The following is a 23,733-nucleotide window of genomic DNA, read 5'->3' on the forward strand; positions in this document are numbered from 1 at the left end:
ACATTCGGTTGGACTCCTTGGATGAGGGATCGGCCCGTCGCAAGGCCTATTAAAATATCTTGGGTTTACGTTATTCATTTCAATTCATTTATTAACAGAGAGGAGCCAATGACAGGAAGACATTGATAATATACAAAAAAAACAGACTAAACTAAATATATAAATGAATATATTTATAATAGATCAATCAAACACTTCCCTTATTGAGTATAATAGCCAATTACAGGTAAATACAGAAATAAAACCAATATAAAAACAAGTAAGAAAATGGTATAAGTAAAAGGGCTAACTAATATGCAAAAGTGAGATACACTCTTCATTAAAAATGGAAATGCTCTTACAGACTGAGTTGGCAGCAGATAATAATAACAACAACAACAACAATTCAATTGTTTATTGTATACAAAAATAATAGAACTAGTGTTCATTGTTGACAACCATACTTTCAGTGGGGGCATTCATCATTCAAGATGCGTTTCTTGCCATATGTTTTATGAATGGGACGCATCAGATGTTGGCCTATTCTGATATTGTTAATTTATTGGGTGACGATATAACATTGACTTAGCTTAACTAATGAGCATCATTGCATTTTGGGTGTAACTTATACAGGTGACTCGTTACGCATGCTTTTGTTGTCTATGGTTCTATTTCAGTATTATGAAGTGTATCAGTATGAAGATTTCCGTCTTCTGGGTTGTTGCGCTGTGTAGTCTGGTCGATGTTAACCAACGTTTCAGAGGTCATACTGCCTCCGTCATCAGAGTATGAAGATTTCTGTCTTCTGGGTTGTTGCGTTGTGTAGTCTGGTAGATGTTAACCAACGTTTCAGAGGTCATACTGCCTCCGTCATCAGGGCGATGAGTATGAAGATTTCCGTCTTCTGGGTTGTTGCGCTGTGTAGTCTGGTAGATGTTAACCAACGTTTCAGAGGTCATACTGCCTCCGTCATCAGAGTATGAAGATTTCTGTCTTCTGGGTTGTTGCGCTGTGTAGTCTGGTAGATGTTAACCAACGTTTCAGAGGTCATACTGCCTCCGTCATCAGAGTATGAAGATTTCTGTCTTCTGGATTGTTGCGCTGTGTAGTCTGGTCGATGTTAACCAACGTTTCAGAGGTCATACTGCCTCCGTCATCAGAGTATGAAGATTTCTGTCTTCTGGGTTGTTGCGCTGTGTAGTCTGGTAGATGTTAACCAACGTTTCAGAGGTCATACTGCCTCCGTCATTAGAGTATGAAGATTTCTGTCTTTTGGATTGTTGCGCTGTGTAGTCTGGTCGATGTTAACCAACGTTTCAGAGGTCATACTGCCTCCATCATCAGGGCGATGAATATGTATCAGTATTCTATCTGTGGCCATGGTCGACACTACTGTGCAGGCCCACTCAGTCGTGCATGCGGTTTCACTGATTAGCCCCTCAATTTTTACTCTAGGAACTACAAATTAAGACCTCATTACCTGTCACTCAGAAAATCCACAGGCATTTAATTTAATTTTTAAAGTATTTCCAGTATGCGTGTCAATTTGTGGGAACGCAACCCTCACACATAATGGAGGTCATCTGTGTAGTAAATGGCTAGGAATGCTGCACACAGCATAAAGCAAGTAATGATGACTACCTGTTCTGGTTTTAGAGACCATACAGTACAGTCCCGATTGGACCTGGTCGATCTGGCCGGATCAGAGGGTGTTCGTCACACTGGTAGTCGGGGAGTGGCCCTAAATGAAGCAAAGAACATTAACACTGGGTTATTGCATCTTCGCAATGTTATATCAGTTCTTTCCAAGAATACAGAGGATCATATCCCTTACAGATCTTCCACCTTGACTACTGTATTAAAAGGTAAGTAGAAGCCATGAAAATGAACTTTGAGATTAGAGCATTCTGGATTTTGTATTACTAGTGTGTTCAAAAGAATGCTCTTGTACAAACTTCCACCATAAACAAGAAAGGCAGTGCATTCAAGAAATTATAATCTGAGAACTACTTTTTCTTGTATGGCGCAACAGCCCGAAGTCGAGCCTTGGCCTCCTCCCATGTGGGAGGTTTCTTTGTGTTTTGAAGTGTGCATTTATGAGTGATAAGCCCACTGTCTCTGCACAATTTGTACTCAGTCCTGATTTTGTCTGCTAGAGCCATCTAGTAGTGAATCAGGAGAGACTTGGGTGAGAAATGGCTGCTCAATTTTGCTTACAAAACATCTTGTTCATGCTCGTAAGGTTCTTTTACATACCGTAAATCTATGAAGTGGGACCGCCGGCTTTAGTTCCCCCTCAAAGGAAGTTGTGCTGCGATTTTTTATCACCCTTAAAAATACATCGACCTTGGCCGGGTTTGAACCTGCGAACCTTGGGTCCAGTGGCGAGCTCGCTAACCACTAGTCCACCGAGGGTGACAATATGAGAACTAACAACAGTGCAATTTACAAAGGAGGAAAAAAATAAGTGCAGACTCCAGACATCAGCAGTATATGAACACTTTGTGGACAAATTTTTGCGACTCCATGTTTGATTATTATACTGGAGATTAGTAATATTACAGTGGTGTTGTTTTGTTGTGTGTCATTGTTTTGTTGTGTCTTATTGTTTTTAAAATAATTATTATATTTGTTTACCGTCAAATCACAATAAAATAGTAAGATAAGATAATTAAAATGATTAAAATATCATCTTATGTTCCATATCGGGCATTCGATTTACATCGGAACATTCACAACATGTTTCGGTTTATCAAACCGTCATCAGGTGTAAATTATAAATTTTTAAACTCAAATTACAATTATTTATAGTTTTACAATTTTATACTTTTATCATCTTTCTCAGTATATTTTTTGGAAGTTGTGTTTAGATATTATTAATATAACATTATTGTTGAGGTGGTGTTTTGATGTTTTACCAGTCATATATGAAATAGCAATCGTTTCAGATGTGTTCAGAGGAGAGATCCAGAAGTGTTACCATCTCGGAACGAGGTTCGTTATTGAATCATTTTAATTATCTTATCTTACTATTTTATTGTGATTTGACGGTAAACAAGTATAATAATTATTTTAATTAATATCACAATATGATGCAACTATACTATATTATTGTTTTTGTTGTGTCTTATGTTTTTTTGTCTTACTGTTTTGTTGTGTCTAATTGTTCTGTTGTTTCTTATTGTTTTTGTTGTGTCTTATTATTTTTGTTGTCTTATGTTTTTTTATTGTTTGTTTATTGTTTTTGTTGTCTTATGTTTTGTAGTGTCTTATTGTAGGACCACTGCCACCGGGTAAAAACCCATTTGCAGTCAAATAAATAATAATAATAATAATAATAATAATAATAAAGGTGCCCTATGACTTAAATATGGCCATACAGCATTAAGGCACCAAACTTAATCCACCACTAGTATCGGTGTTAAAGTGGGGTGGAGGTGGGGTTACTGCAAATTGAAATTGTTTTCTCTTGCTCAGAGCATCTAGAAGACAACACTGACAGGCTTTCCTCAAAATATTAAGTATAAAAAATTAAAAACAGTTGCAGCCATTTTTTGGGATCTGTGTTAAAAATTTGGGGCGTTTACAAATCTTCATGTAAAATCTCTACCTTTTGTACTTTGTTTGATTTTATTAGCTGTTCTTTCCTTGTAGGAAGATGGGCCCTAATTTTTTAAAAGGGCTTTTAGTACACAGGTTTTCATAATTCAATCTGTACCAAGTTTTGTACATCAGATCTGTATAATTATTTGATATAAATAACTTCTTCAGATTCGCTGAGCCGAGAAAGCTGCGTCACGGTGATAGTATGCATCAGCCCTTCTAACCTGGACATAACGAAAACCGTCACCACATTGCAATTTGCCGAAGAGGCCAAGAAAGTTATGAGCAAGCCAAAGGTCAAGGAAATACTTGACAAATATAAGGTAAGAATTACCAGAAATGATTATGAAATATAAATCTGCGTGTGAACTGATAATTTGTGTCATTTTTCTCACGGTCACATTCTGCACTTGCGTGTTCTTTATTCATCTGTAAGGACGTTGTGCAGTTCATTTTACTGTTTACCTGTTCAACCTCAACCAGACACTTTTCTCCAAAATGGTACGAGGCGCGTCCTCAAAGTAAGTTTGCCACTCGTCCCACAGCTAGCAAACCTTATATTGCGCGAAGCGACTGCGTACGTGATAGAGCAATGACGTAGCATGGCGCATGCACTAACGGCACTTCCCGCGTTCTCACAGTAGCATCGTTGCAGCTGTTGAAGATGGAGGTTCTTATTCCAGCTCCCGCCGACTGTGAAGTGCGGTCAGTGATAACGCTAGGCCGCACATGGCTCGACGGACAGCAAGTCTCCTGCAGGAGTTCAGCTGGGAGGTGTTTAATCATTCACCCTACAGCCCGGACCTCGCTCCCAGTGATTTCCATCTTTTCCTACACCTCAAGAAATTCCTGTCTGGTCAGCGTCAGCGTTTTGAGAATGACAGAGAGGCGGAGATGGTTGTCACACAGTGGTTCCAATCCCAGGCGGCAGACTTCTACGACACAGGTATTCAAAAGTTGGTCCCACGGTATGACCATTGTCTCAATTCCGGTGGCGAATGTGTTGAAAAATAGCTGGACACTTGCTGTATCTGTTGCAATAAATATTTCCATGAAATTGTGTTTTGTTTCTGTAAACGGCCCCAGGGAAACTTACTTTGAGGACGCGCCTCGTATTTATTGTGTACAAGACTAGATGACATCTACCTTTTATATAGGAAGGTATTGTATGTTGGTGCGGCCAGGCGCCTACGTATCTTTGGGACTGGATGCCCTTGAGAGAATTAAATTGATGCATGACGAAAACAGCCTGACTTTAAATGCAGTGACCAAAAACTACAGAAGTAATAAAAGAGGAATTTATAAACATGACTTGGTGCGCAGTAACAGTCTCTGGTCATGTTATTGCAGCTGATTTACTGTGGCTTATATGAGATATGAATTAAGTCTTTGATACTTTTTTTCCATCAAATCTCATGTATCAGTTGCAAAGATTTTAAGGAAAGTTCTTCTCAGAACAGGTGAACAGTAGTTATATTTTTTTTTTCCAAACTTAAAACCCAAGTGAAACCAACTCTACTGTAACTTAAGAACAACATGAAAATTTTACACATGAACTTTATTTTTTTTGCAAATGCAGACATCTAACCCAGAAGCATTTAAACGCTTAACTGATATGGCACCTACTCCCGTAGCTTGGAATAAATATAAGGGTAAGAGTACTCCAGTGCCACGTGTCAGAAAGCCTTTTACACCACTCAGCACTTCAAATGTGAGCAGTTTCAGGTAGATATATTTTTTTTTATTTTCAGTTCTCTTTGCTCAGAGTGCGTAAAATGAACGTATGTTGAGCAGGATGTGTGCGCTTGTTCTCATGTTTCATTTCTTTTTTTTAAATAAAATATTTAACATTTACAGATAGGTTCATATAGAATGATATTTTCCATCTCAGACTGTGTTCATAGATTATTATGTAAATTACACATCAAGGAATTTTTTTTTGTGGAAATAAGGTATATGAATTATGTGGTGGTATACAACATTTTTAACATTTACGAGGGTCGCTCATTAAGTAATGCCCCACATTTTTTTCCTCAGAATATATTTATTCAAGATGGCTGAAATTTAGTGACAATATAAATCAATGTTTCCCTTACACATACTATTTTTCCACATAGTCCCCATCAACTTGTACGGCTTTACGCCATCGTGGAACAAGTGCGTGCATGCCTTGCCGGTACCAGCTCTTGTCCTGTGAACGTAGCCATGTCCTCACTGCTTGAATCACGCTCTCGTCATCTTCAAATCTTGTTCCGCGGATAGCATCTTTGAGTGGCCCAAAGAGATGAAAGTCGGAGGGTGGATGGGGCAGCACCGTCCAACCCAATTTGGTGATTTCTTCCCGGGTTCTCGGACTTGTGTGAGGGCGTGCATTGTCGTGCAGGAGCAAAATTTCTGCTGGATGCTTGTGAGGCCGAGCTCGTTGGAAACGCTTCTTGAGGGTTTCAGGGTCCCAATGTACGCGTCTCGCACCTCTTGGCATTACATCCACAAGAATGAACCCATCACTGTCCCAAAAGACAGTCATCATGACTTTTCCGGCGGAGGGAGTTGTCTTGAATTTCTTCTTTCTCGGTGATTGAGGGTGATGCCACTCCATTGACTGCCTTTTTGTCTCCGGCTCAAAGTGGTGTATCCAGGTTTCGTCACCTGTAATGATCCCTCAGCATCAAAACGCTTCCAACAATTCAGAAGAAATTGTTTTCCTTTGAATCCTGTGGTCTGCTGTGAGACTTCGTGGAACCCATCTTGCGCACACCTTCGAATATGCAAGAGCCCGGATAATTGCAATTACACTTCCATTGCTGACTGAAAGCTGTTGGACCAATTGTCGAGTTGTGATGCGCCGATCCTCACGAATAATGGCATCCGCGCGGTTCAACATGTCTGGAGTGGTGGCTGTGGCAGGACGCCCAGAGCGCGGCAGATCATGGAGCTCGGTTTCTTCACTTCCTGAAGCTTTAACTCTCTTAGCCCAGCGACCAACGGTGCTCCTATCGACTGCACAGCTTCCATACACAGCACACAAACATTTATGAATGTTCACCACAGTTTCTTTTTCAGCAAAAAAGAATTCAATTACAGCTCGTTGCTTGTAACGAGAGTCGTTCACAGACGCCATTTTAACAGTTCACTACAGCTCCGCCATTGGTTGGAATCATTTGAAACTCCGTACACGAACGCGAGAAACATCAAATCTCAAGCATGTAAAAGTACACTTTTCTATCTTCATTATTGGCTGAGAAAAAAAATGTGGGGCATTATTTAATGAGCGACCCTCGTACATAAAAGAATAAAATGATCCCATAATTTTAATTCCTATGTGCATTATTTGACATTGAACATGGTGTTATATTTAATTCATTTTAGTTCTGCTGACATGCAAGATTGTTTCAAGAAACCTTTTTCAAATAGATTGGATGGGAGTCATTGTAGCTCTTCAGCGTCTTTTCTGTCCGAAATGTCTACATCTACTGCCCTGGATACGTCTTCTGCTTTGAGGTAATGACTCATGCCCATTGCCTAACCCAGCTTAAAACTGTTTTAATTTTCTGACTTGTTTCAATTATTTTTTCTCAGCCCGCTTATCAAGAAAGACACGAGACAAATGGAACAGCGATTGGATGATACTGTAGGGACCAGTTTATACACGGGAGTGCACGGACCATCAGTCCGTGATGGAAATCATTTGAACCAGTCTAGTACTCCAATGCAGCAGACATTGGACAGGACTATTGTGGAAGTCCAATCAGCTGTCCAACAGTCAAGGTTCATGCTGAGGTAAGTAAACTTATTTTTAAAGGCCAGTCAATTTGGGCTGAACAGCCAGGGTTCCATTACGAGCGAAGTCACCAGTGGAGTAAGGCTGACTGACTGCATTTAGATCCAAGGTACAGAATACATGAAGCTTTACCTCCTTGATGTTTATATATTTTTATGTTGTTATACAAGGTCAATATTTACATGTGTCTTACAAGACTGGATCACCGACAGAATTCAAAACATCAGAGAGAACTGAATATTTTAAATATTATCATTGAAGAAATTGTGTACACTGCAGGCAAGGTTTTACAGACGATGATTTTAGTATTGTTACAAGTTTAAATATATTTATTCAACAACACTTTCAATATCTGGACTATATAATGTCAGATGAGAGGATGGCAGTAAGTAGTGAATTGATAAAGATACGGAAGGAAGCAGTTATGGCATAATTTAAGGTACTATTTGCATGGAGGGACTGAGTAAACCCATGAAAAAACTTCAGTCAGGTTTACTGGTCCCCAGGCTAAGATTTGAACCTGGGACCTGCTAGGTATTTTACTCTAAAGAAATATAAAAGCATTAATATTTTAATATTTCTGTCAAATCACAATTTTTAATAAGATAATAAAATACAAAATATTTAAAATATTATTTCACGTTCCGCATCACCGGTATGTTTTATTTTATTAAATTAATTTAATTTGTTTTACTAATACATTCTACTATTTATTTACTTCCATCATTTTGTTTTCTATATTACTCCATATTTATTAATGTTTTCTTTAAGTCATTGCTTTAGAGACTAATATTGAACATCAGATGAACCACGCCATATAAAAAACAATACCTTCGTTCTAATATATAAGAGTAATCTGATAAGAACATCTTCAATAAACTGCATAACTTTGTAAAAGGATTGTAATTCGAGTTTTAAAATTTACCAATCTAATTTATACCTGAGGACGGTTAAATATAACCGAAACATGTCGTAAGAGAACGTTCCAATTTGTAAATCGATCATTCGATGCGGAACGTGAAATGATATTTTAAATATTTTATATTTTATCATCTTATTAAAAATTGTGATTTGACGGAAAATATTAAAATATTAACTTAATTCACAATATGACGCAAATATACTACCTTATAAAAGCATTAGTTTACAATGAGCATTTGTGAGTTAACAACAGATAACAATACTCAGGATTCAGAAGTACTACTTCACAAAATTTGTCACTAACTTTTAATAATTTCATTAGTTGAAAAATGAATGTTATTTAAGCATTCTAACTGAACAAGAAGGAAATGTGTTTTGATTCATGTTCCTCTTTAACATTAAAATACGTTTCAGGAATGACCTGAAAATGTTTGCGGATGAACTGAAGGCATATGTTCACGATCAAATTGCGCTGCACTCATGTCAGACAGCTCCGGGCACTGTTACAACATCCCAGCAAGAGAATGTTCATCACAAGGTGGTAAGTTACAGAATTGTGTAGAAATGAATTCTATGGGTCGAGCGAGAAGCGCAAAGGACTGATTTTGGTCGTATGAGATGGACTCGTCCGAAGCACGCGCTAGAGGGGGTGTCAGCTTCAGTTGGTTTGTAGCTCTAGCTGTGTTTAGACTGGGACGTCACCGCAGCTGAGGCTGTGCATCCCCCACTACTACTTAACTCCCCTCTCTCGGCCTACACATCGCGCATTTAGGTACTTGCACACCTTTAGTTGATGCAGGATACTGCATTGAATTTTCCCTATAACAATATTAGTTTGCATGTTTTGCCTTTTACATGTATTTTGCTGTAATGCGTCTTACCAGTATTCTGGGGTTCGTAGTAATAATAAAAGTTGCTCTGATCATGTCTGTTTTCTGGGTTGTTGTGCTCTGTAGTCTGCTAGAAGTTTACGGACATTTCAGATGTTCTTGTACTCATCGCCCTGGTGATGGAGGCAGCAAGGACCTCTGAAACGTTGGTAAACGTCTACCAGAATACACGGCACAACAACCCAGAAGACAGCCATCTTCAGACTCATCGCTGTGAAAACCTCAAATCCTACAAAAGTCACTCTGCTTTACGTATGTGTGATTTTGTATCGTTTGTAAACACATAATTGCTCTTACCCTCTTAGGCTATAAATGTGAGCTCTTGCCTGGACAGTGGCGTCTTCTGCTCATTGAAGTTTGTAGTATTATGGGAGGGGAAGCGTCCAAACCATCCAGCTAAGTAACAAATGGGAATACAGTGAATCTCCAGTATTGTGTTATTACACATACTATTTTTCATGGTCCAATAAATGCAAACGATATTGCGTTCCCCTTGTATATGTAACTCCATCGTATAGGATTTTAAAAAAAATTATAGATGCTTGGTCAAGAGACTTTCTGCTGTCATAGACCCCAAAGTTTTGTCATGTGTACAAAATCTTCCAATTTTTTAAGTAGTTACTATTCTGTTATTTGCATGTGAAGACTGAAAGAAATGCTGCTTATTTACCTTGATAGTCTGTGTCACCCGTGAGCAATGTTGAGTTTTCTCTTTATTTCTGTAAATTTATAAATAAAACATTTTCCAAACACGTTGTGATTATGTTTACAAAAATAAAGCACTGCTATTTATCAAATTTTTATTCTTGAATCTAATGTTTGAAATGTGGTAAGTAGTCAGTACATGAACTATCTCATTATTAATTTGCCAGTGATTTAAAAACTTTCAGTATTCTGTTTTCCACAGAATATGGAAATTTTGTTATAGGTCTTTTTCTTTTTAAGCAATGTTTACCTGATGAAACGCCAAGGTCTCATTGCGCTGGCTCTGTTGGAGAATGCACAATTTCTCACACACAACAGCAGCAGACTGTGAAAAGAGTCAGTAGATTGATGAAGCAAGATCTTTTTAAGAAACCAAGTCGAAGATCTATTCGAATTGCCAACCAACATAGAGCTGGACCCATTGGATGTATCAGTACCCCACAAGGTAATAATCTTTAACAAAGTGACCATGATGGGCGTGTTACATAAGATTTTAAACTTTCGTGGTGGCTGAATTGATGAAGTTTTCTCGGGTGATCGGCTTTGTGAGAATTATGTTTCCAATGTCTTGGACACTTCTCTCCATCATCAGGGTTGATGTGATGAGTGAAGCCAACTAAGGACAAAGTCCTGTGCAAGCGGAAGACATCGTCCCTTGCTAGGTTATACCATTCCTGCGTATGAAATGGAAATAGTAAACAGTGCTTTAAAACTAAAATGGGGGCATGCTTATGCCAACGGGGATTTTGTCGTGGAAATCCTTGACTTTAAAACTAGGGTCTGTTGCTGCTGATGAGAGGTTATCCCGTCAGGCAACTTGCCCTTTGTGAAAAGGATTTTGGTTGGATGAGTGACTTGACTGTCTGTGTATTTACAACCACAGAGCCCAGAATTCTTATCCACATATAGTCGATGCTGCTTAAAACTTGTAGAGTCCAGGATGCAAGTTGTCATTGTTTCTGCTTTCCTTCTTTCCATATTTTCAAGGATCTCCTTTGATGGAAAATATTGGTAGCTGGGTTTGACTCCCATGTCTCTATTTTAGTCGTCAAGATGTATCCAGAGCTCACTGGCCTCTTTCACTAATAAACCCATGCAGTCTGCAGTTGTAAGCAATACTTTTGGTATCCTTGAAGTTGATACAATGCCCAGTCTGCATTCTGCATCTGCTCACTTGTTCTTTTGGTATGGGTATATGCCCCATAAATCCTCATTGCATCTTGTCTCAGTTATCACCAATCTTTAAGAGCTAACGTGGCTATACATAGGGTGGACAGTCATGGGACTTGTAACATCAACCCTGATGATGAAGGAAAAGTAAGTTAGGTAAGGTATTTATAGTGCCAATGAGTTTGCTCTCTGTAATCCATCCATCCAATGGCGCAACAGCCCACATTTGGGCCTTGACCTCCTCCCTTGTGGGAGGTTTCCTTTTCTTTGAAGTGTGCATTTGTGAGTGACAAGCCCACTGCCTCTGCACAATTTCTACTTAAACTTGATTTGTCTGCTAGACCCATCTAGTAGTGAATCAGGAGAGATTTGGGTGAGGAATGGCCGCTGAATTTTGCATACGAAACATCTTGTTCATGCTCGTAAGCTTCTTTTACATGCCATAAATCTACGACATGGGACTGTTGGCTTTACTTCTCCTCTCCACTGTTCTGGGTCTACTAATACCACAGCCTTTTTTTATTTTGTCCAGATCAACATGTTTGCAGTCCTTCCATTGCGACAATGGTGCGGAGAAGTGAGAGGTTGTCAATAAGACTAGCAAGCCACAACAGAGGTACTGTGGAACTGATTTATTTGTCTTGTTCTTCCTTTCATTTGTGCAAAAGTATTTAAGAAACCATTACAAACTTGAGATTTCCAGATATGAGATCGTTGCTCTACCATTCAGTTATACAGAATGATAAAAAATTCATGCATCCCATAATAAAATATTTGATTGATGCAATTCAGTATAATTCAATTAGATTTATGAACATACAATATCGCTGTGACTATAGAAAAGCCCACGCAGGGCACGTTATGGTGTAACCTGCTTGTGCCAGTCCATCATTTGTCTCTCAACAGGTGAATTTGTAAGGACGTCTTTTTCACAAGTACAATGGGTGTTCAATGTCAAGCACTACCAGGCTTCATGTTCTTTCTTAACTTGCCACGATGATTTTAGGGATACATTTTCCGATTCTCCCGCGCCAAATAAATTGACAGTATCTCATCTGGTGAACCACTTCTACATGGCTGATCACAAATGTGTAAATATTTTAATTTACTTCCAGAAACCAAGTGAAACAAAAATTCTCTTACACAACTGAATGACACAGTAGTTGGTAACTGTAGACTGATCGATACTTTCGTTTGATACTGACCACTGGTAATATACTGTGTTGTCAGTGGGACATGGCTAATTCAGAGTGGCAGTAGCTGCTATGCCACATATGCCAGTTGTAATTTTATGCAATATGGGAAAACTATGAGAATTTATATGTGAAAATAATGAAATTGTGACTATGCAACATTGGTGGATATATTTATGTGACTGTGGGAAGTAACTGAAGATGCTCCTTATGTTGAAAATTACAAAATAGCATTCTTCTTACAAAAGAAAATATTGCTGTATGTAGCATCATTGCATTGACTATGCATAAAACTTTAATTACTGTCAAGAACCCTTGATATGATTACTTTTAATAAACTGTAATGTGTCGAGAGTTTGCCTATGGACCATCGTTTTTAACTTTAGTGGAACATTAAAGTCTGACATTCTTTATCTTCAGTTCGTTGCTTTAAAGATCACATCATAGTACATGACTCTAAATGCTAATTCCAAACACCTGCATATTATAATTTCTGCTCTTTTTGAAGTTTATTTAAGCAACAAATTTCTCTTTCTTTCCAGATAAGTTGTCTCTACTGAGCCCTTCACTGACATCAACAGTATATAGGAGGAGTAGGTTTTCAGGTAGACCATCAAGACCTTGTATAGGTATGTCATATGGTATAGTTTACCTCCATTTGTCAGAATACTTGTTGGTCTGGTATATTTGTACTTCAAAGCTGAAACTGCTTTTTCTTATATGGTTAGCTTGAATACAGTAACCAACTCACTGATATTGAGCTGGGCTAGCTGAGTCAGTATAGTGACTGGCTACGGACTTCACAACTGGGGTACGATCCCTGGTGAGGGCAGGGGATTTTTTCTCTGGCCTCTGCGTCAAGACCAGTTCTGGGGCCCACTGAGCCTTCTATCCAATGGGTACCAGGGTCCTTTCCCAGGGGGCAATGCGCAGCCTAGGCGTGATGCTGATCACTCACCCCCATCTAGTGCAGAGATTAGGAATGAGTTATACCAGTCCAGAACCCCTGTAACTGTTTGACTTTAAGTTTGAACTGGCCGGAAGATCAGGGGTGAAGGCCCCCCCCCCCCCCCCCCCCCCCCCCCCCGCTAGCAAGCCATATGTGGAGGTTCCCTCGCCAGCAAGGGATCTGGTCTGCAGGTCAAAACACATGGCAGTACTCGAGTGGACAGAGTCGACAGCAGGCTTTCAGACAGTAACCCAAACTTTAGTACCAGTCAGGGAAACAGTGTACAAGATTTTCTGTAAATTAAAAAGTAAAATTATTCGGTTTCTTAAATTTGTTGTTCCTGTATTTATTGATATACATCAAAATTACCACGTCAACCCTGAGGTGATCCTTGTTCCCCACTGACTCTAGTTCGGGATATAACTATCTCTTTCTGCAAGAACAAAGAAGATAAAAGTAGTGAGGAAGGATAGTTATAGAGTGGGAGCTATACCGCCTCCCCCAAGCGCCTACATGGCGTATAGTGGGACAACTTTACATTTACTTTACTTTAACTCACTGATATTAGCATTTGGAATCTGCGCTGCAGCTTTGTGTTGGAAAAGGGGCGGGATCATTATTAAAATTAAATATAAATGCAAACCGACATGGAAAGGATTAAACATAGTCATGTGCAAGTCTTGATTTTTCAAGGTTGAATTGATAGAAACATATCTTTAATTTTGTAGTCTCCAGCTTTGAGAATATTTAGGTTAACCCCTTAAGTGGGCTAAGCGCATATATGCGCAGATGGTTAATGCCCTGCCCAGTGGGGAGCGCGCACATATGTGCACTTCAGAAAAAATACTGTTTCTCAGTGGGCTAAGCTCGTATATGCATGCTATTTCTCAGTCAAGTGTTCTGCCATCTAGTGAAAAAAATTTTAACTCGGTGGTGCCGCTCTAAGTCGTAGTATATGCGCTTATACCGAGATTTGGATGGCAGGGGAGAAATAGGCAACCACTCAAGACAACAGTAGTTTTTGGCGTAATGACTTCCTCTTAACTAATTTGATGGAATTGCAAATTATTACTTGAACTATGTGAACAGTAGGTCCCACAAGACATTAAAAAGAATTTACTGTAAATTACTCGACTAAATTCAATGGAAATAGCTGGGGAAAACAAATGATAAATGTTTAAAATATGTGGTAAAATTGTTAGTAAAATAGCTGAAAATTTAAACAGCACGGAAATTTTGATTTCCATACCTAATAAATACGTATTGTCCATAATATATAAAAAAATTCACCATTATTTTTAATAACATTAAAAAGCGCCACCTGGTGATGCAATGGCATAAATTTCGCTCCCACTTGAGGCATTAACAGCTTTTGTTTTGTGCAGTAGCATGCAGACCATTTGATCCATCACAGTCATAACTGTAGGCAAGGCTATCAGAACCAAACTTGTCGACCAAGTGCCTCTCTCTCTCTCTGCTAGCATCTTACTACGTTTCAGTATGCAGCATCAGACTTGCCCTCCTTCAGCCACCAACTCTTCTCAGCAACAGTGATACCAACTTATGAAGTACATACTCCGGTCTGCAGCTGGAACCTAGCACATATGTTCCCAAAATGAATGTTTTTCTGTATTAGCATAATTTTTTTCAGTTATTTTACTTAGCTCAGTCAGTATAGTGACTAGCTACGGGCTGGACGACCAGGGTTCGATCCCCGACAGGGGCAGAGAAATTTTCCTTTAGCCTCTGCGTCCAGACCGGCTCTGGGGCCCACCCAGCCTCCTCTACAATGGGTACCGGGGTCCTCTCCCGGGGGTAAAGCCGACCGGGGCGTGATGCTGACCACTCACCCCCATCTAGTGCCGAGGTCAAGGAAGAGAGGAGCTATACCTCCACTCCCCCCAAGCGCCTACATGGCGTATAGTGGGACAGCTTTACTGTACTTTTACAAAATAGACATCATTTAATTTGAATTGTCCAAGTTTATGTCATTATTTTGATAGGTCAATTTTTCTTTTCTTTTTCTGCTGACTACTGAGACAGGTGGGTTGCTGTGTATTACTCTATGTGACCATGCAAGAGTGACAGACCTGGGCCGAGATGCAATACTCTTTCTGGGAATATGCAAAAGTGTGGTGTCCAAATCCACCAATGAGGCTGGTCTGCTGTATCTCCATTATGTTTAGCTGCCCTGCAATAATTTTTTTAGAAACGTGTCCCACCGTAACTCTGAGATTAAGTAATAGATTTATGCATATTTTTCAGATGAAATTTCCAAGTTGAATCCCTCTAAAGGATCACCTCCAGGAAGAAATAGTGCTAGGTTATTAGGAAGAACACCAGGTTATCCAGGTACAGTGCATATCATGATTTGTCGTGTATTGATGGAGGATAATCTTATGAAAAAACTGTATCATTTAATAAGAACTGTTGCATCTGTTTTCATTGTTTTTTGTGAAATATTTTTTCTTACTCAGTCTTTGACCTGGTCCTTTTACTCTTATTTCAGAAAAAGATTAGATATTGCTGTTCCCACATTATTTTTTTTAAACTTGGTGCCATGTTGTGTTACACTTGATTAGAATTCAGGATGTAGGTTTGGGGATTTATACTTACGTCTTTTTTTAATCTAATCAAGAATGAGTGTTTTTTTTTAAAAAATTCTCATTATATCAAGTATACACTAATTTATTCTGTGTCTTTAGTGCATGGTGGAATTTTACTATCCTAATATAGTAAAATCAAGAATGACAGAAAAGTAATAGTTGAAAACTCATTTTTATTGAAAAGTCTAACAAAGCAGAATATAAAAATTGAAATCATTATATACCTTTGCTTAATTAAATAATATAATATGATGTAATGCAAAGAGTGATTAATAAAATGTGTCCACCAACCACTGAACCACATTACATTCCTCCTGTGGTATCTTTAGTGGTGACATGGTGAAATACCCACTGTGGGCCGAATTGGATTTGAACACAAAAAGAAAGGAAATTTTAACATTGAAATTGAACATTTAATCAAGGCACGTTAAATGGTTATTCACTATATTTGTAGTATAAATTAGACTCCTTGCAACTTTTGACGTATAAATTAAAAAAGATAACAAAAAATGTCTTTAATTACAGATGAATCTCTTCCAAGATTATCATCTTCGCGAAGTCGGAGGGTGTCATATAAACCAGGTTTGTTTTATTCGCATGTGGAAAGCGTTCTTGCAACTGACTTTTACCTAATCTGATTGTGCTTTTAGATAATTTTATTTTGGCTCAAACTGTGTGTGGTTTAACAGTCTTTTAGACCACAACAAGTTAAATATATTTGTAATTACTGTATGACAAATGCACACATCCAGTGAACAGTTCATCTGTTATGAGTCCCCATACACTGATTTGGGAAAGACAGTCGACTGAAAAGTTACATCATATTCTGCGCTTCCTAGAATGCCTCACTTGTGCACTCTGTGCAACAAAAATCAAGTGCCTGAAGTTTACTAAGTCCCAAACTGGACATGATGTAAGCATACAGCTGGCATAATAATTCCAGTCTTTCTTAGTTTCCTTGTGTTTGCTGTATGTGGCCATTATCCGCCTTCCATTAATTACAGCTTCTTTGAATCATATCAGTAGGTTTGACAGCAAAATCAAGGTGGTCACTATACTTCGCTTAGATGTCTATATCTTGTGGTAGATGGGATGTAGCGTAGCAGACTATCATTGCTACAAAGACCATATACAAGTTCAAGTGTGCACATTTCTTTTCTTTTTATATTTGCACAAATATTCATTTAAACTGTGCAATTGTACATAATTCAGCTATATGTTTCAAACTGTAAGTGTAGAACTCATACCAAGAGTAACTGGAAATACGTACCAAAATATACGGATTATGTAAGATTTGAGGTTTTCACAGCGGTGAGTCTGAAGATGGCTGTCTTCTGGGTTGTTGCGCTGTGTAGTCTGGTCAATGTTAACCAACGTTTCAGAGGTCATACTGCCTCCGTCATCAGGGCGATGAATAAGCCAATTGGGTGGGTGGGGCTAGGTTTACGAGTATAGGAGCCGGACTGTGAATGGAGTAGCCTGCCCTGAGCCAATGGGAGCAGACATGGGTGTGGATTTTCAAAAGAGAATGTGTAATTGTTTGTAAATTACACACAGTCCAGTTTATTTTTTTTGTTAACAAGCGAGAGGAAAGCAGATGTTGCTTTTATTTTTCCATAATTTGTTGTTCAACAGTTGTTCTTATTCAAAGGTTCAATGTTTGAATCTGAGTGTGGACAGACAATTTTATTTGCAACAAACACACACTTAGAAGCATTTTTGTTTCATAAAGTACAGCAGTTACGCAAAATATTAATTAGTATGTAAGCCTCTGAAAGGGCAGTCTTGAAGACCTGCCGTCTTTAATAAAATTCCCAGAATTCCTAAGCTTCATCCTCAGATCTCATTCATTTCTCCATGGACTGAATTACAGATTGAACCTAACACTGAGACAAAACAACTTCACTGTCAATTGAAGTTATATTAACTTTACTTTAATTATCACCCAGACTACTCACTTTTGTTTAAATTTGAATGTACAGCAGCAAGCTATATACCCCTTAGAAGGATACCCTGAAATCCTTAAACAATAATGTTGTGGAGTAATAATGTAAAATCTGAAACTAAACAGTCTCAATCAATTTGGTAGAAGGTACACAGCATATTACCACAGCTCATCTTGCTCTTTGGGGCTATTAATTCCCCACTCGGGAAAAGTCAGAATTAGGTTATGTCCCAAACTTAGATTTAATTTATTTTTTAAAAATCCCAATATTACCTTTTTGCTGTGTCATTCACTGTACCATGACAAGGTAAGACGATTTAATTAAAATTCTCTTTAAATACATTTGCATTTTAGTAGAGTGAGCACAATGGAGGCACTTCTTTTTAGTGTTCTGCAATGTAGACATGAAAAATTGGTGTTCCATGTAAAATGGAATTCCAGATTTTTAATTGTTGGCTAAATTTAATATACTCAATAAATGTTATCAAATACATATCCTTTATAAAAGTTTCAGATTGGCAGTAAAAATGTTAACTGTGGTCTTCTGGGTTGTGATGCAATGTAGTCTTGTAGGAACATATTCAGAGGAATATGTCACCTCAATCTTCAGTGTTAAATCTGTTCTACCAGTTTTGAACATTTTCATGTGTACACACAGACAGTGACAACAAGCTGTATTCATCAAACGTGTACGTCTTTTAAACTACACTGGTGGTTATAATAGCAGCATAGCACAGCTTTTACACTGTGTCTGATCAGTACGTAGGTTGACATGTTTTCCTGTACTAATAGTCGAAAGTCCCACTACATGACATACAGGTCGCTTGGGGGGAAGAGGAGGTATAGCTCCTACTCATTCTTGACCTCAGCACTAGGTGAGGGCGAGTGGTCAGCGTCACGCCCCGGCCATGCTTTACCCCCTGGCTGGGTGAACCCCAGAGCTGGTCCGGACACAGAGGCTAGAGGAAAAATCCTCCTCTGCCCCCGTTGGGTACCGAACCCCATTCGTTCAGCCCATAGCATTTGTACTGGTAGCATAGTTGTCAAATATCCTTTCTGTTCAAGAAATTTTTGGGAAGTTCAAAAATGAAAATGTTGGCATACTGCCACGTTCTCTGATATGCCCTGATCTTGTTCCAGCTCTCATGGCATCGCCTCCAGAAGAGTTTGATGAAAAATCATTCATGAAAGCACAGGATAAATTTAAACAGAAAGCACTGAAGCTAATTAATGGATCATTGAAAGATTTAACCAACTTCTCCATTGTTGGCCCTAAAACAGCAATAATAATTTATAATTACAGGTAAGGATCATCCTTAATCAATGTTAGGATGGTGGATCATCTTGTAACAAAGCCAGTTGTCCTGTCACCCGTTTTTCTTGTAGTGGTTCTATCAATGGCATGCTATGTTGGTGCCATCCAGTACCGTGGAGCGACTTGCAGTGCATGAAGTGACTTCTTGCGTCCCGAGCTTCTGTCTAGTGAACAGTCGTAGATTCACATGATTTCTACCTTAAGATAAAGGTCTAGGCTTTGGTATGTCTTGACAAAATGTATAAATTTAGGTTGCATAAATTATTGTGGAAATTTCTTGATTTTAAATGTGCATGCAAACAGCTCCTTTGTCCTTCCATCTTGCAAAATGTGTTCGAACTACATGAATTCTCCTCGCATAGCCTTTGAGATAAAAGTCGAGGCATTAATTTGGTACATGTATCAAATGAATATATTGGTTTTTCATTGAATAAACTATCATAGAAATTGTTAAGTTTATTTGGCAACAGTGGTAAAATGGGTACACATTAGTGGGAACTCTTCCTGTAGCAGGTTAGGGTCCGGGATTTAAATGCCTCCGTGCAGGAAGGCTAAAATGCTAAATACTATAAACTTCATCTCTACTGCTTGTAATCTGCTTAAACATCGAAGATGGCTGTCTTCTGGGATGTTGCACCATGTAGTCTGGTAGATACTGACTGACTTCTCAGCAGATCTTATTGTCTCTCTATAAACACCCAGGATTACCGCCACGGTGGTCTAGCGGTTAGAACGCTGGCCTTGTAATCCTGGGGTCTCGGGTTCGAATTTATAACTTGTGTTGGGCAAGGCCGTGGTCTAGGCAACACGGAGTTTTCCTCCGTGGCATCCCAACAATTACTCCATTCACACACAGAAGAAGGCAATGGCAAACCACTTCTGGATCATCTGCCAAGAACGTATATGAACAGGTCCCAGTCCGAGAAAAGGATGGAAGGATTCTGTTCATATGGACCTGTCGTCAGACAGAACACTAAATAATAATAATATAAAACACCCAGGCTACACAGTGCACTATACCAGAAAACAGCCATTTTCACACTTGTTGCCATGAGAACCTCAGATCTCACCTGTGCTTAGTCAGTGCCCACAAGTAAAACCCTGAATGTTTCCTTTTTTTAGTTATCCAAGTATTATTACACCATTCATTATTTCTTGTACTTCTCTGTGACTTGAGGATGTATGTGAAAACATTAATTTCTGCTTCAGGTTACTGATGAATGACTGTCATTTTAAATGTTTTGAAGAATTAAAAGATATACCTGGACTTCCCGTGACATTTTATCAGCGATTTATGAAGGTAAGTTGCGTTGTTAAAGGTAGGCTTTCTCCCCCGAGACTAAGCACAGTATCATAAAGGCATATAGGAAGGTGTGGGGGGGGGGGGGGGGTGATGCTTTGGCAGACCTAAACGCTTGGTGTGTTCTACAATGTTCATTTAAAAGTCTGTAGTGTGATTAGCTTTGTGACAGGTTTATTTCAGCAGTTAATGATCAAGGCCAGTGCGGTATGCCACATTGCAAAGAATACTTTTATAAAATAAATATACTCCATTCTATTACATCTTTCCACACTGTATTTATGATCAGAATAATACTCTCGGTATGTGAAAGTAAAAATACTGTAATACTGTACACACATTTAGAAGCCAATCATTTGCTTAGCTGTATCACAGACTGAGAACAAGGAGCGACGCCACCTCCAAATTTGTTTTTGACAGTTGCCACGTGTTCTTGTGCGTTGTTTCTATTGTTCCAGTCGGACAATTCGCAGTCTGCAATTTGTTATTTTCAAAGTTTTACAACTGAACATCATGTTTGTTTCATGGGTAATTTATTGTGTGTTTATTTCAATCCTGCATATGTTTCCTAAAGTAAAAATGTCGAAAAACGAGTGCAATTCAACGACAGAAAATTTTAATGGTGGTGGAAGGAAAAACATGCTGTGATTAAGAAAAGTGCAAAAGACTTCTGCCTCCTTTCTTATTTGTAGAGCATGCTATTTCAGAACTCGGCATTAAGAGAAAGTTCTCTTATTGTCTTGGGGGATGGGGGGTTAAATTCAATTTTCAGTTTGTTTTTGTTCAATTCATATGCAAGTGTCATTGTACTCTTTAGTCATTAAACTGAAAGTGATCATAATTCCAGGAATGAATAATTTGTTATATATCTGAAATGTCTGGCACCAGTGAACTCTGCAAATAAAAATGGCTGAGAGTATGTTAAAAGTTATTCCTACAGCAAAATCTTGATATAATTCAATTCATTTATTTAAGTGTCTGCCAACAGCAAGAAGCCAATAACAGGCAAACACTGATAATTCAATTCAATTCAATTCATACAATAATAATGAAAAATATTACACAAACAGATTAACTAAACTTATACATGTAGAGTATTAAATGTAACAGCCCAAAATGTATGCCATTATATCAAAATTTTCAGTATAATGAAATGACTGTTTATCGCTCTACCTGAATAAGGAAGAAATAAATACTGAATTAATATCTGAATTATTCTGTTGCAGGCAAATAACCTCTTCTAACAAAATTCATCATCATCATCTTCAACAGACAGTCAAAGAGTTATATAAAGTGAAGCTTTCACGGTGATTGAAGTTGATGAAAGAGTCTCGGGTTACAAGCTGTGGATGGTAACCAAAGCCTCTTTTGCCAAGGAGTTGTTCTGCTTTTGTTAACTCATATTCTCTTCAGTGGTACTCCTTGGTATTTTATTCCATTTGGTTGGTATTTCCTCACTTATTTGCAGAGCCTATTTCCCTGTATTTTGTCGACATGCCAAATCCATTTTGCTATCTTTCCATGTATATTATTATCTGTATCATGAATTTTGATGTGACAATTGAAACTTTACCTGTAGATACAACAAAGGAATTAAAAAAGGTCAAACATCACCACCTGCAATTTAATCATAACCAAGGGATCAAAACAGAAATACATAAATCTCATCCCTGAAACTCCAAACGTTTGTCGTCTAATGAAGTTGCAAACACAAAACTACTTCATCCGTTGAATAGAAAATTGATGTACAGCCTGTAAACTAGCAAAGCACATAATTCAGATAATCACATCCATTTACAAAATACATTTAACATTAAAAACTCTTATGGGTTTAATACGTGATTTACACGACATTACTATCGATGAAATTATAAAATTGTGCTCTTTCAACATAGAAAATATGAAATCCAAATTTCTTTTCATAAGTTACAAAAATAACATAAAAAATATTAGCATCCCAGGATTTCAATTCTTATCATCTGTTCCAAGAATTATTAAAACTATAAGAAACTATCTTAACCCCAAACTATTTCAGTAGAGATTAATGGTTTAGCCATGGGTAGACCCACTTCATGTCACATAGAAATTTTCACATTCACGTACGTGTGCCTTGGACAGAACTAAATCCTTCACATTTCACAAAAAAGTATCATCAGATACTTCAGGCACATCAATAATATACTGATTACCAACTCTCACACTGGCAAAATTAATTTGATTTTAATATCTACAACACCCAACACCACTGACCATGTCATCCATCATGATTCCTGTCATAACAAATTCCACAAGGAAGGAAATATAATGAAGTACAAACTATAGCAACATTATCCCACAACTATAGTTACCCTCCATTATCAACAATGGTCTTAAAACAAAGGTAAGAGAAATAGTACAACCAACAAAACAAATGGTTACATTCACATACATAGGGAAATAAATCTTTTCAATAACACTGATAAACATGTAGTATTCAGAATTAATAACACCATTGCACAAGTACCTTAAAAAAGGATGTATATAGCATAGTGAGGATGGGTTGGAGATGTAGCATGCATAGGGATGGTAGGGGGGTGCATACAAAATTTTGGTAGGGAATTCTGGAAAATTAAAACTGGGCAGACTAAGAAGGAGATAGGAGGATGGCAAGTGGATGGAGTTGGCTCTGGATCATGGCTGGTGGCGAGCTTTGGTGTTGTCGTGGTTGAACCTGTGCATTTTGCTGCCTGGAAGTTAGTTGTATGATAGCAGTGGTATCTATCAACTCATGTGTCAAGATGTTCTAAAAATAAATACGACCAAGTGTACTTTCAAAGTTCAATACAGAAACATTCTGGCAATAGTGATTAATAAAACCATTTCAATACGTGCTCAACACATCCTTGACACTGGATATTCCTATGGCTCAACAGAATACATACCAACAATCCTTCATAGGTTGTTTTGTTGCAAGTGCTCATACAGGCAGTAGATAAAAAGTATGCTTTATTTATTTTGTTGCCTCAAACATTTTTACTGCCTCACTTAACATCCAATCATAAACTCATTTAAGAACACAGAGCAAACTGTCAGAAATAAATACATACAAACTAAACTATACCCCTAACCTAAACTGTGATCAAACTGGCAGTAACCTGATAAAATCCTAACCCTAACGTAACCTTAATTCTATACTTAACCCGAACCTTAACACTGCCCAAATCTACATAAAACCCCAAGTTTAACACTATCACACCCTTTTACAGAACCTTAAAATAACCCCAAACTTTATACTAAAACTTAACCCCAACTCTGATCGTTGTCCTTAAGGTTAGCTTTAACCTATTCATTAACCTTTGACTTAACTATAACCCTTAGGTGATCCGTGGTTTAGGTT

General features: G+C 38.2%; 1 protein-coding gene and 1 long non-coding RNA gene across 9 annotated transcripts in view; one reads left to right on the forward strand and one right to left on the reverse strand.

The window, feature by feature from the left end:
- The window catches only part of LOC110831907 (uncharacterized), a 28,268-nt gene extending 6,298 nt beyond the window's left edge, over positions 1-21,970 (forward strand). For 5 of the 8 annotated variants that reach the window (XM_087354541.1, XM_087354540.1, XM_087354539.1 and 2 more), the window contains exons 6-19: positions 1,636-1,844; positions 3,751-3,905; positions 5,162-5,307; positions 6,952-7,083; positions 7,162-7,362; positions 8,699-8,825; positions 10,120-10,324; positions 11,582-11,665; positions 12,785-12,871; positions 15,457-15,543; positions 16,323-16,379; positions 18,883-19,045; positions 20,267-20,357; positions 21,584-21,970. In XM_087354541.1, coding sequence (XP_087210667.1) covers positions 1,636-1,844; positions 3,751-3,905; positions 5,162-5,307; positions 6,952-7,083; positions 7,162-7,362; positions 8,699-8,825; positions 10,120-10,324; positions 11,582-11,665; positions 12,785-12,871; positions 15,457-15,543; positions 16,323-16,379; positions 18,883-19,045; positions 20,267-20,357; positions 21,584-21,601 — 1,762 coding nt within the window. In that variant the 3' untranslated portion in view covers positions 21,602-21,970. Of the gene's footprint in view, positions 1-1,635; positions 1,845-3,750; positions 3,906-5,161; positions 5,308-6,951; positions 7,084-7,161; positions 7,363-8,698; positions 8,826-10,119; positions 10,325-11,581; positions 11,666-12,784; positions 12,872-15,456; positions 15,544-16,322; positions 16,380-18,882; positions 19,046-19,128; positions 19,319-20,266; positions 20,358-21,583 lie in introns of those variants that run through there. The other 3 variants (XR_015536713.1, XM_087354536.1, XM_087354537.1) reach the window with 3 other exon arrangements.
- On the reverse strand, positions 20,510-23,690 carry LOC147872904 (uncharacterized). The gene is made up of 2 exons (XR_015536718.1): positions 23,279-23,690; positions 20,510-21,930 (listed from the first exon to the last, which is right to left on the reverse strand). It is a non-coding gene; the product is annotated as an uncharacterized LOC147872904 (long non-coding RNA).
- Between the last annotated feature and the right edge of the window lie 43 nt (positions 23,691-23,733).

This window comes from Zootermopsis nevadensis, unplaced genomic scaffold (assembly GCF_977971745.1).
Source record: "Zootermopsis nevadensis isolate Lab colony 2312 unplaced genomic scaffold, Znev_1.0 Znev_ptg000023l, whole genome shotgun sequence".
Classification (NCBI taxonomy): Eukaryota; Metazoa; Arthropoda; class Insecta; order Blattodea; family Termopsidae; genus Zootermopsis; species Zootermopsis nevadensis.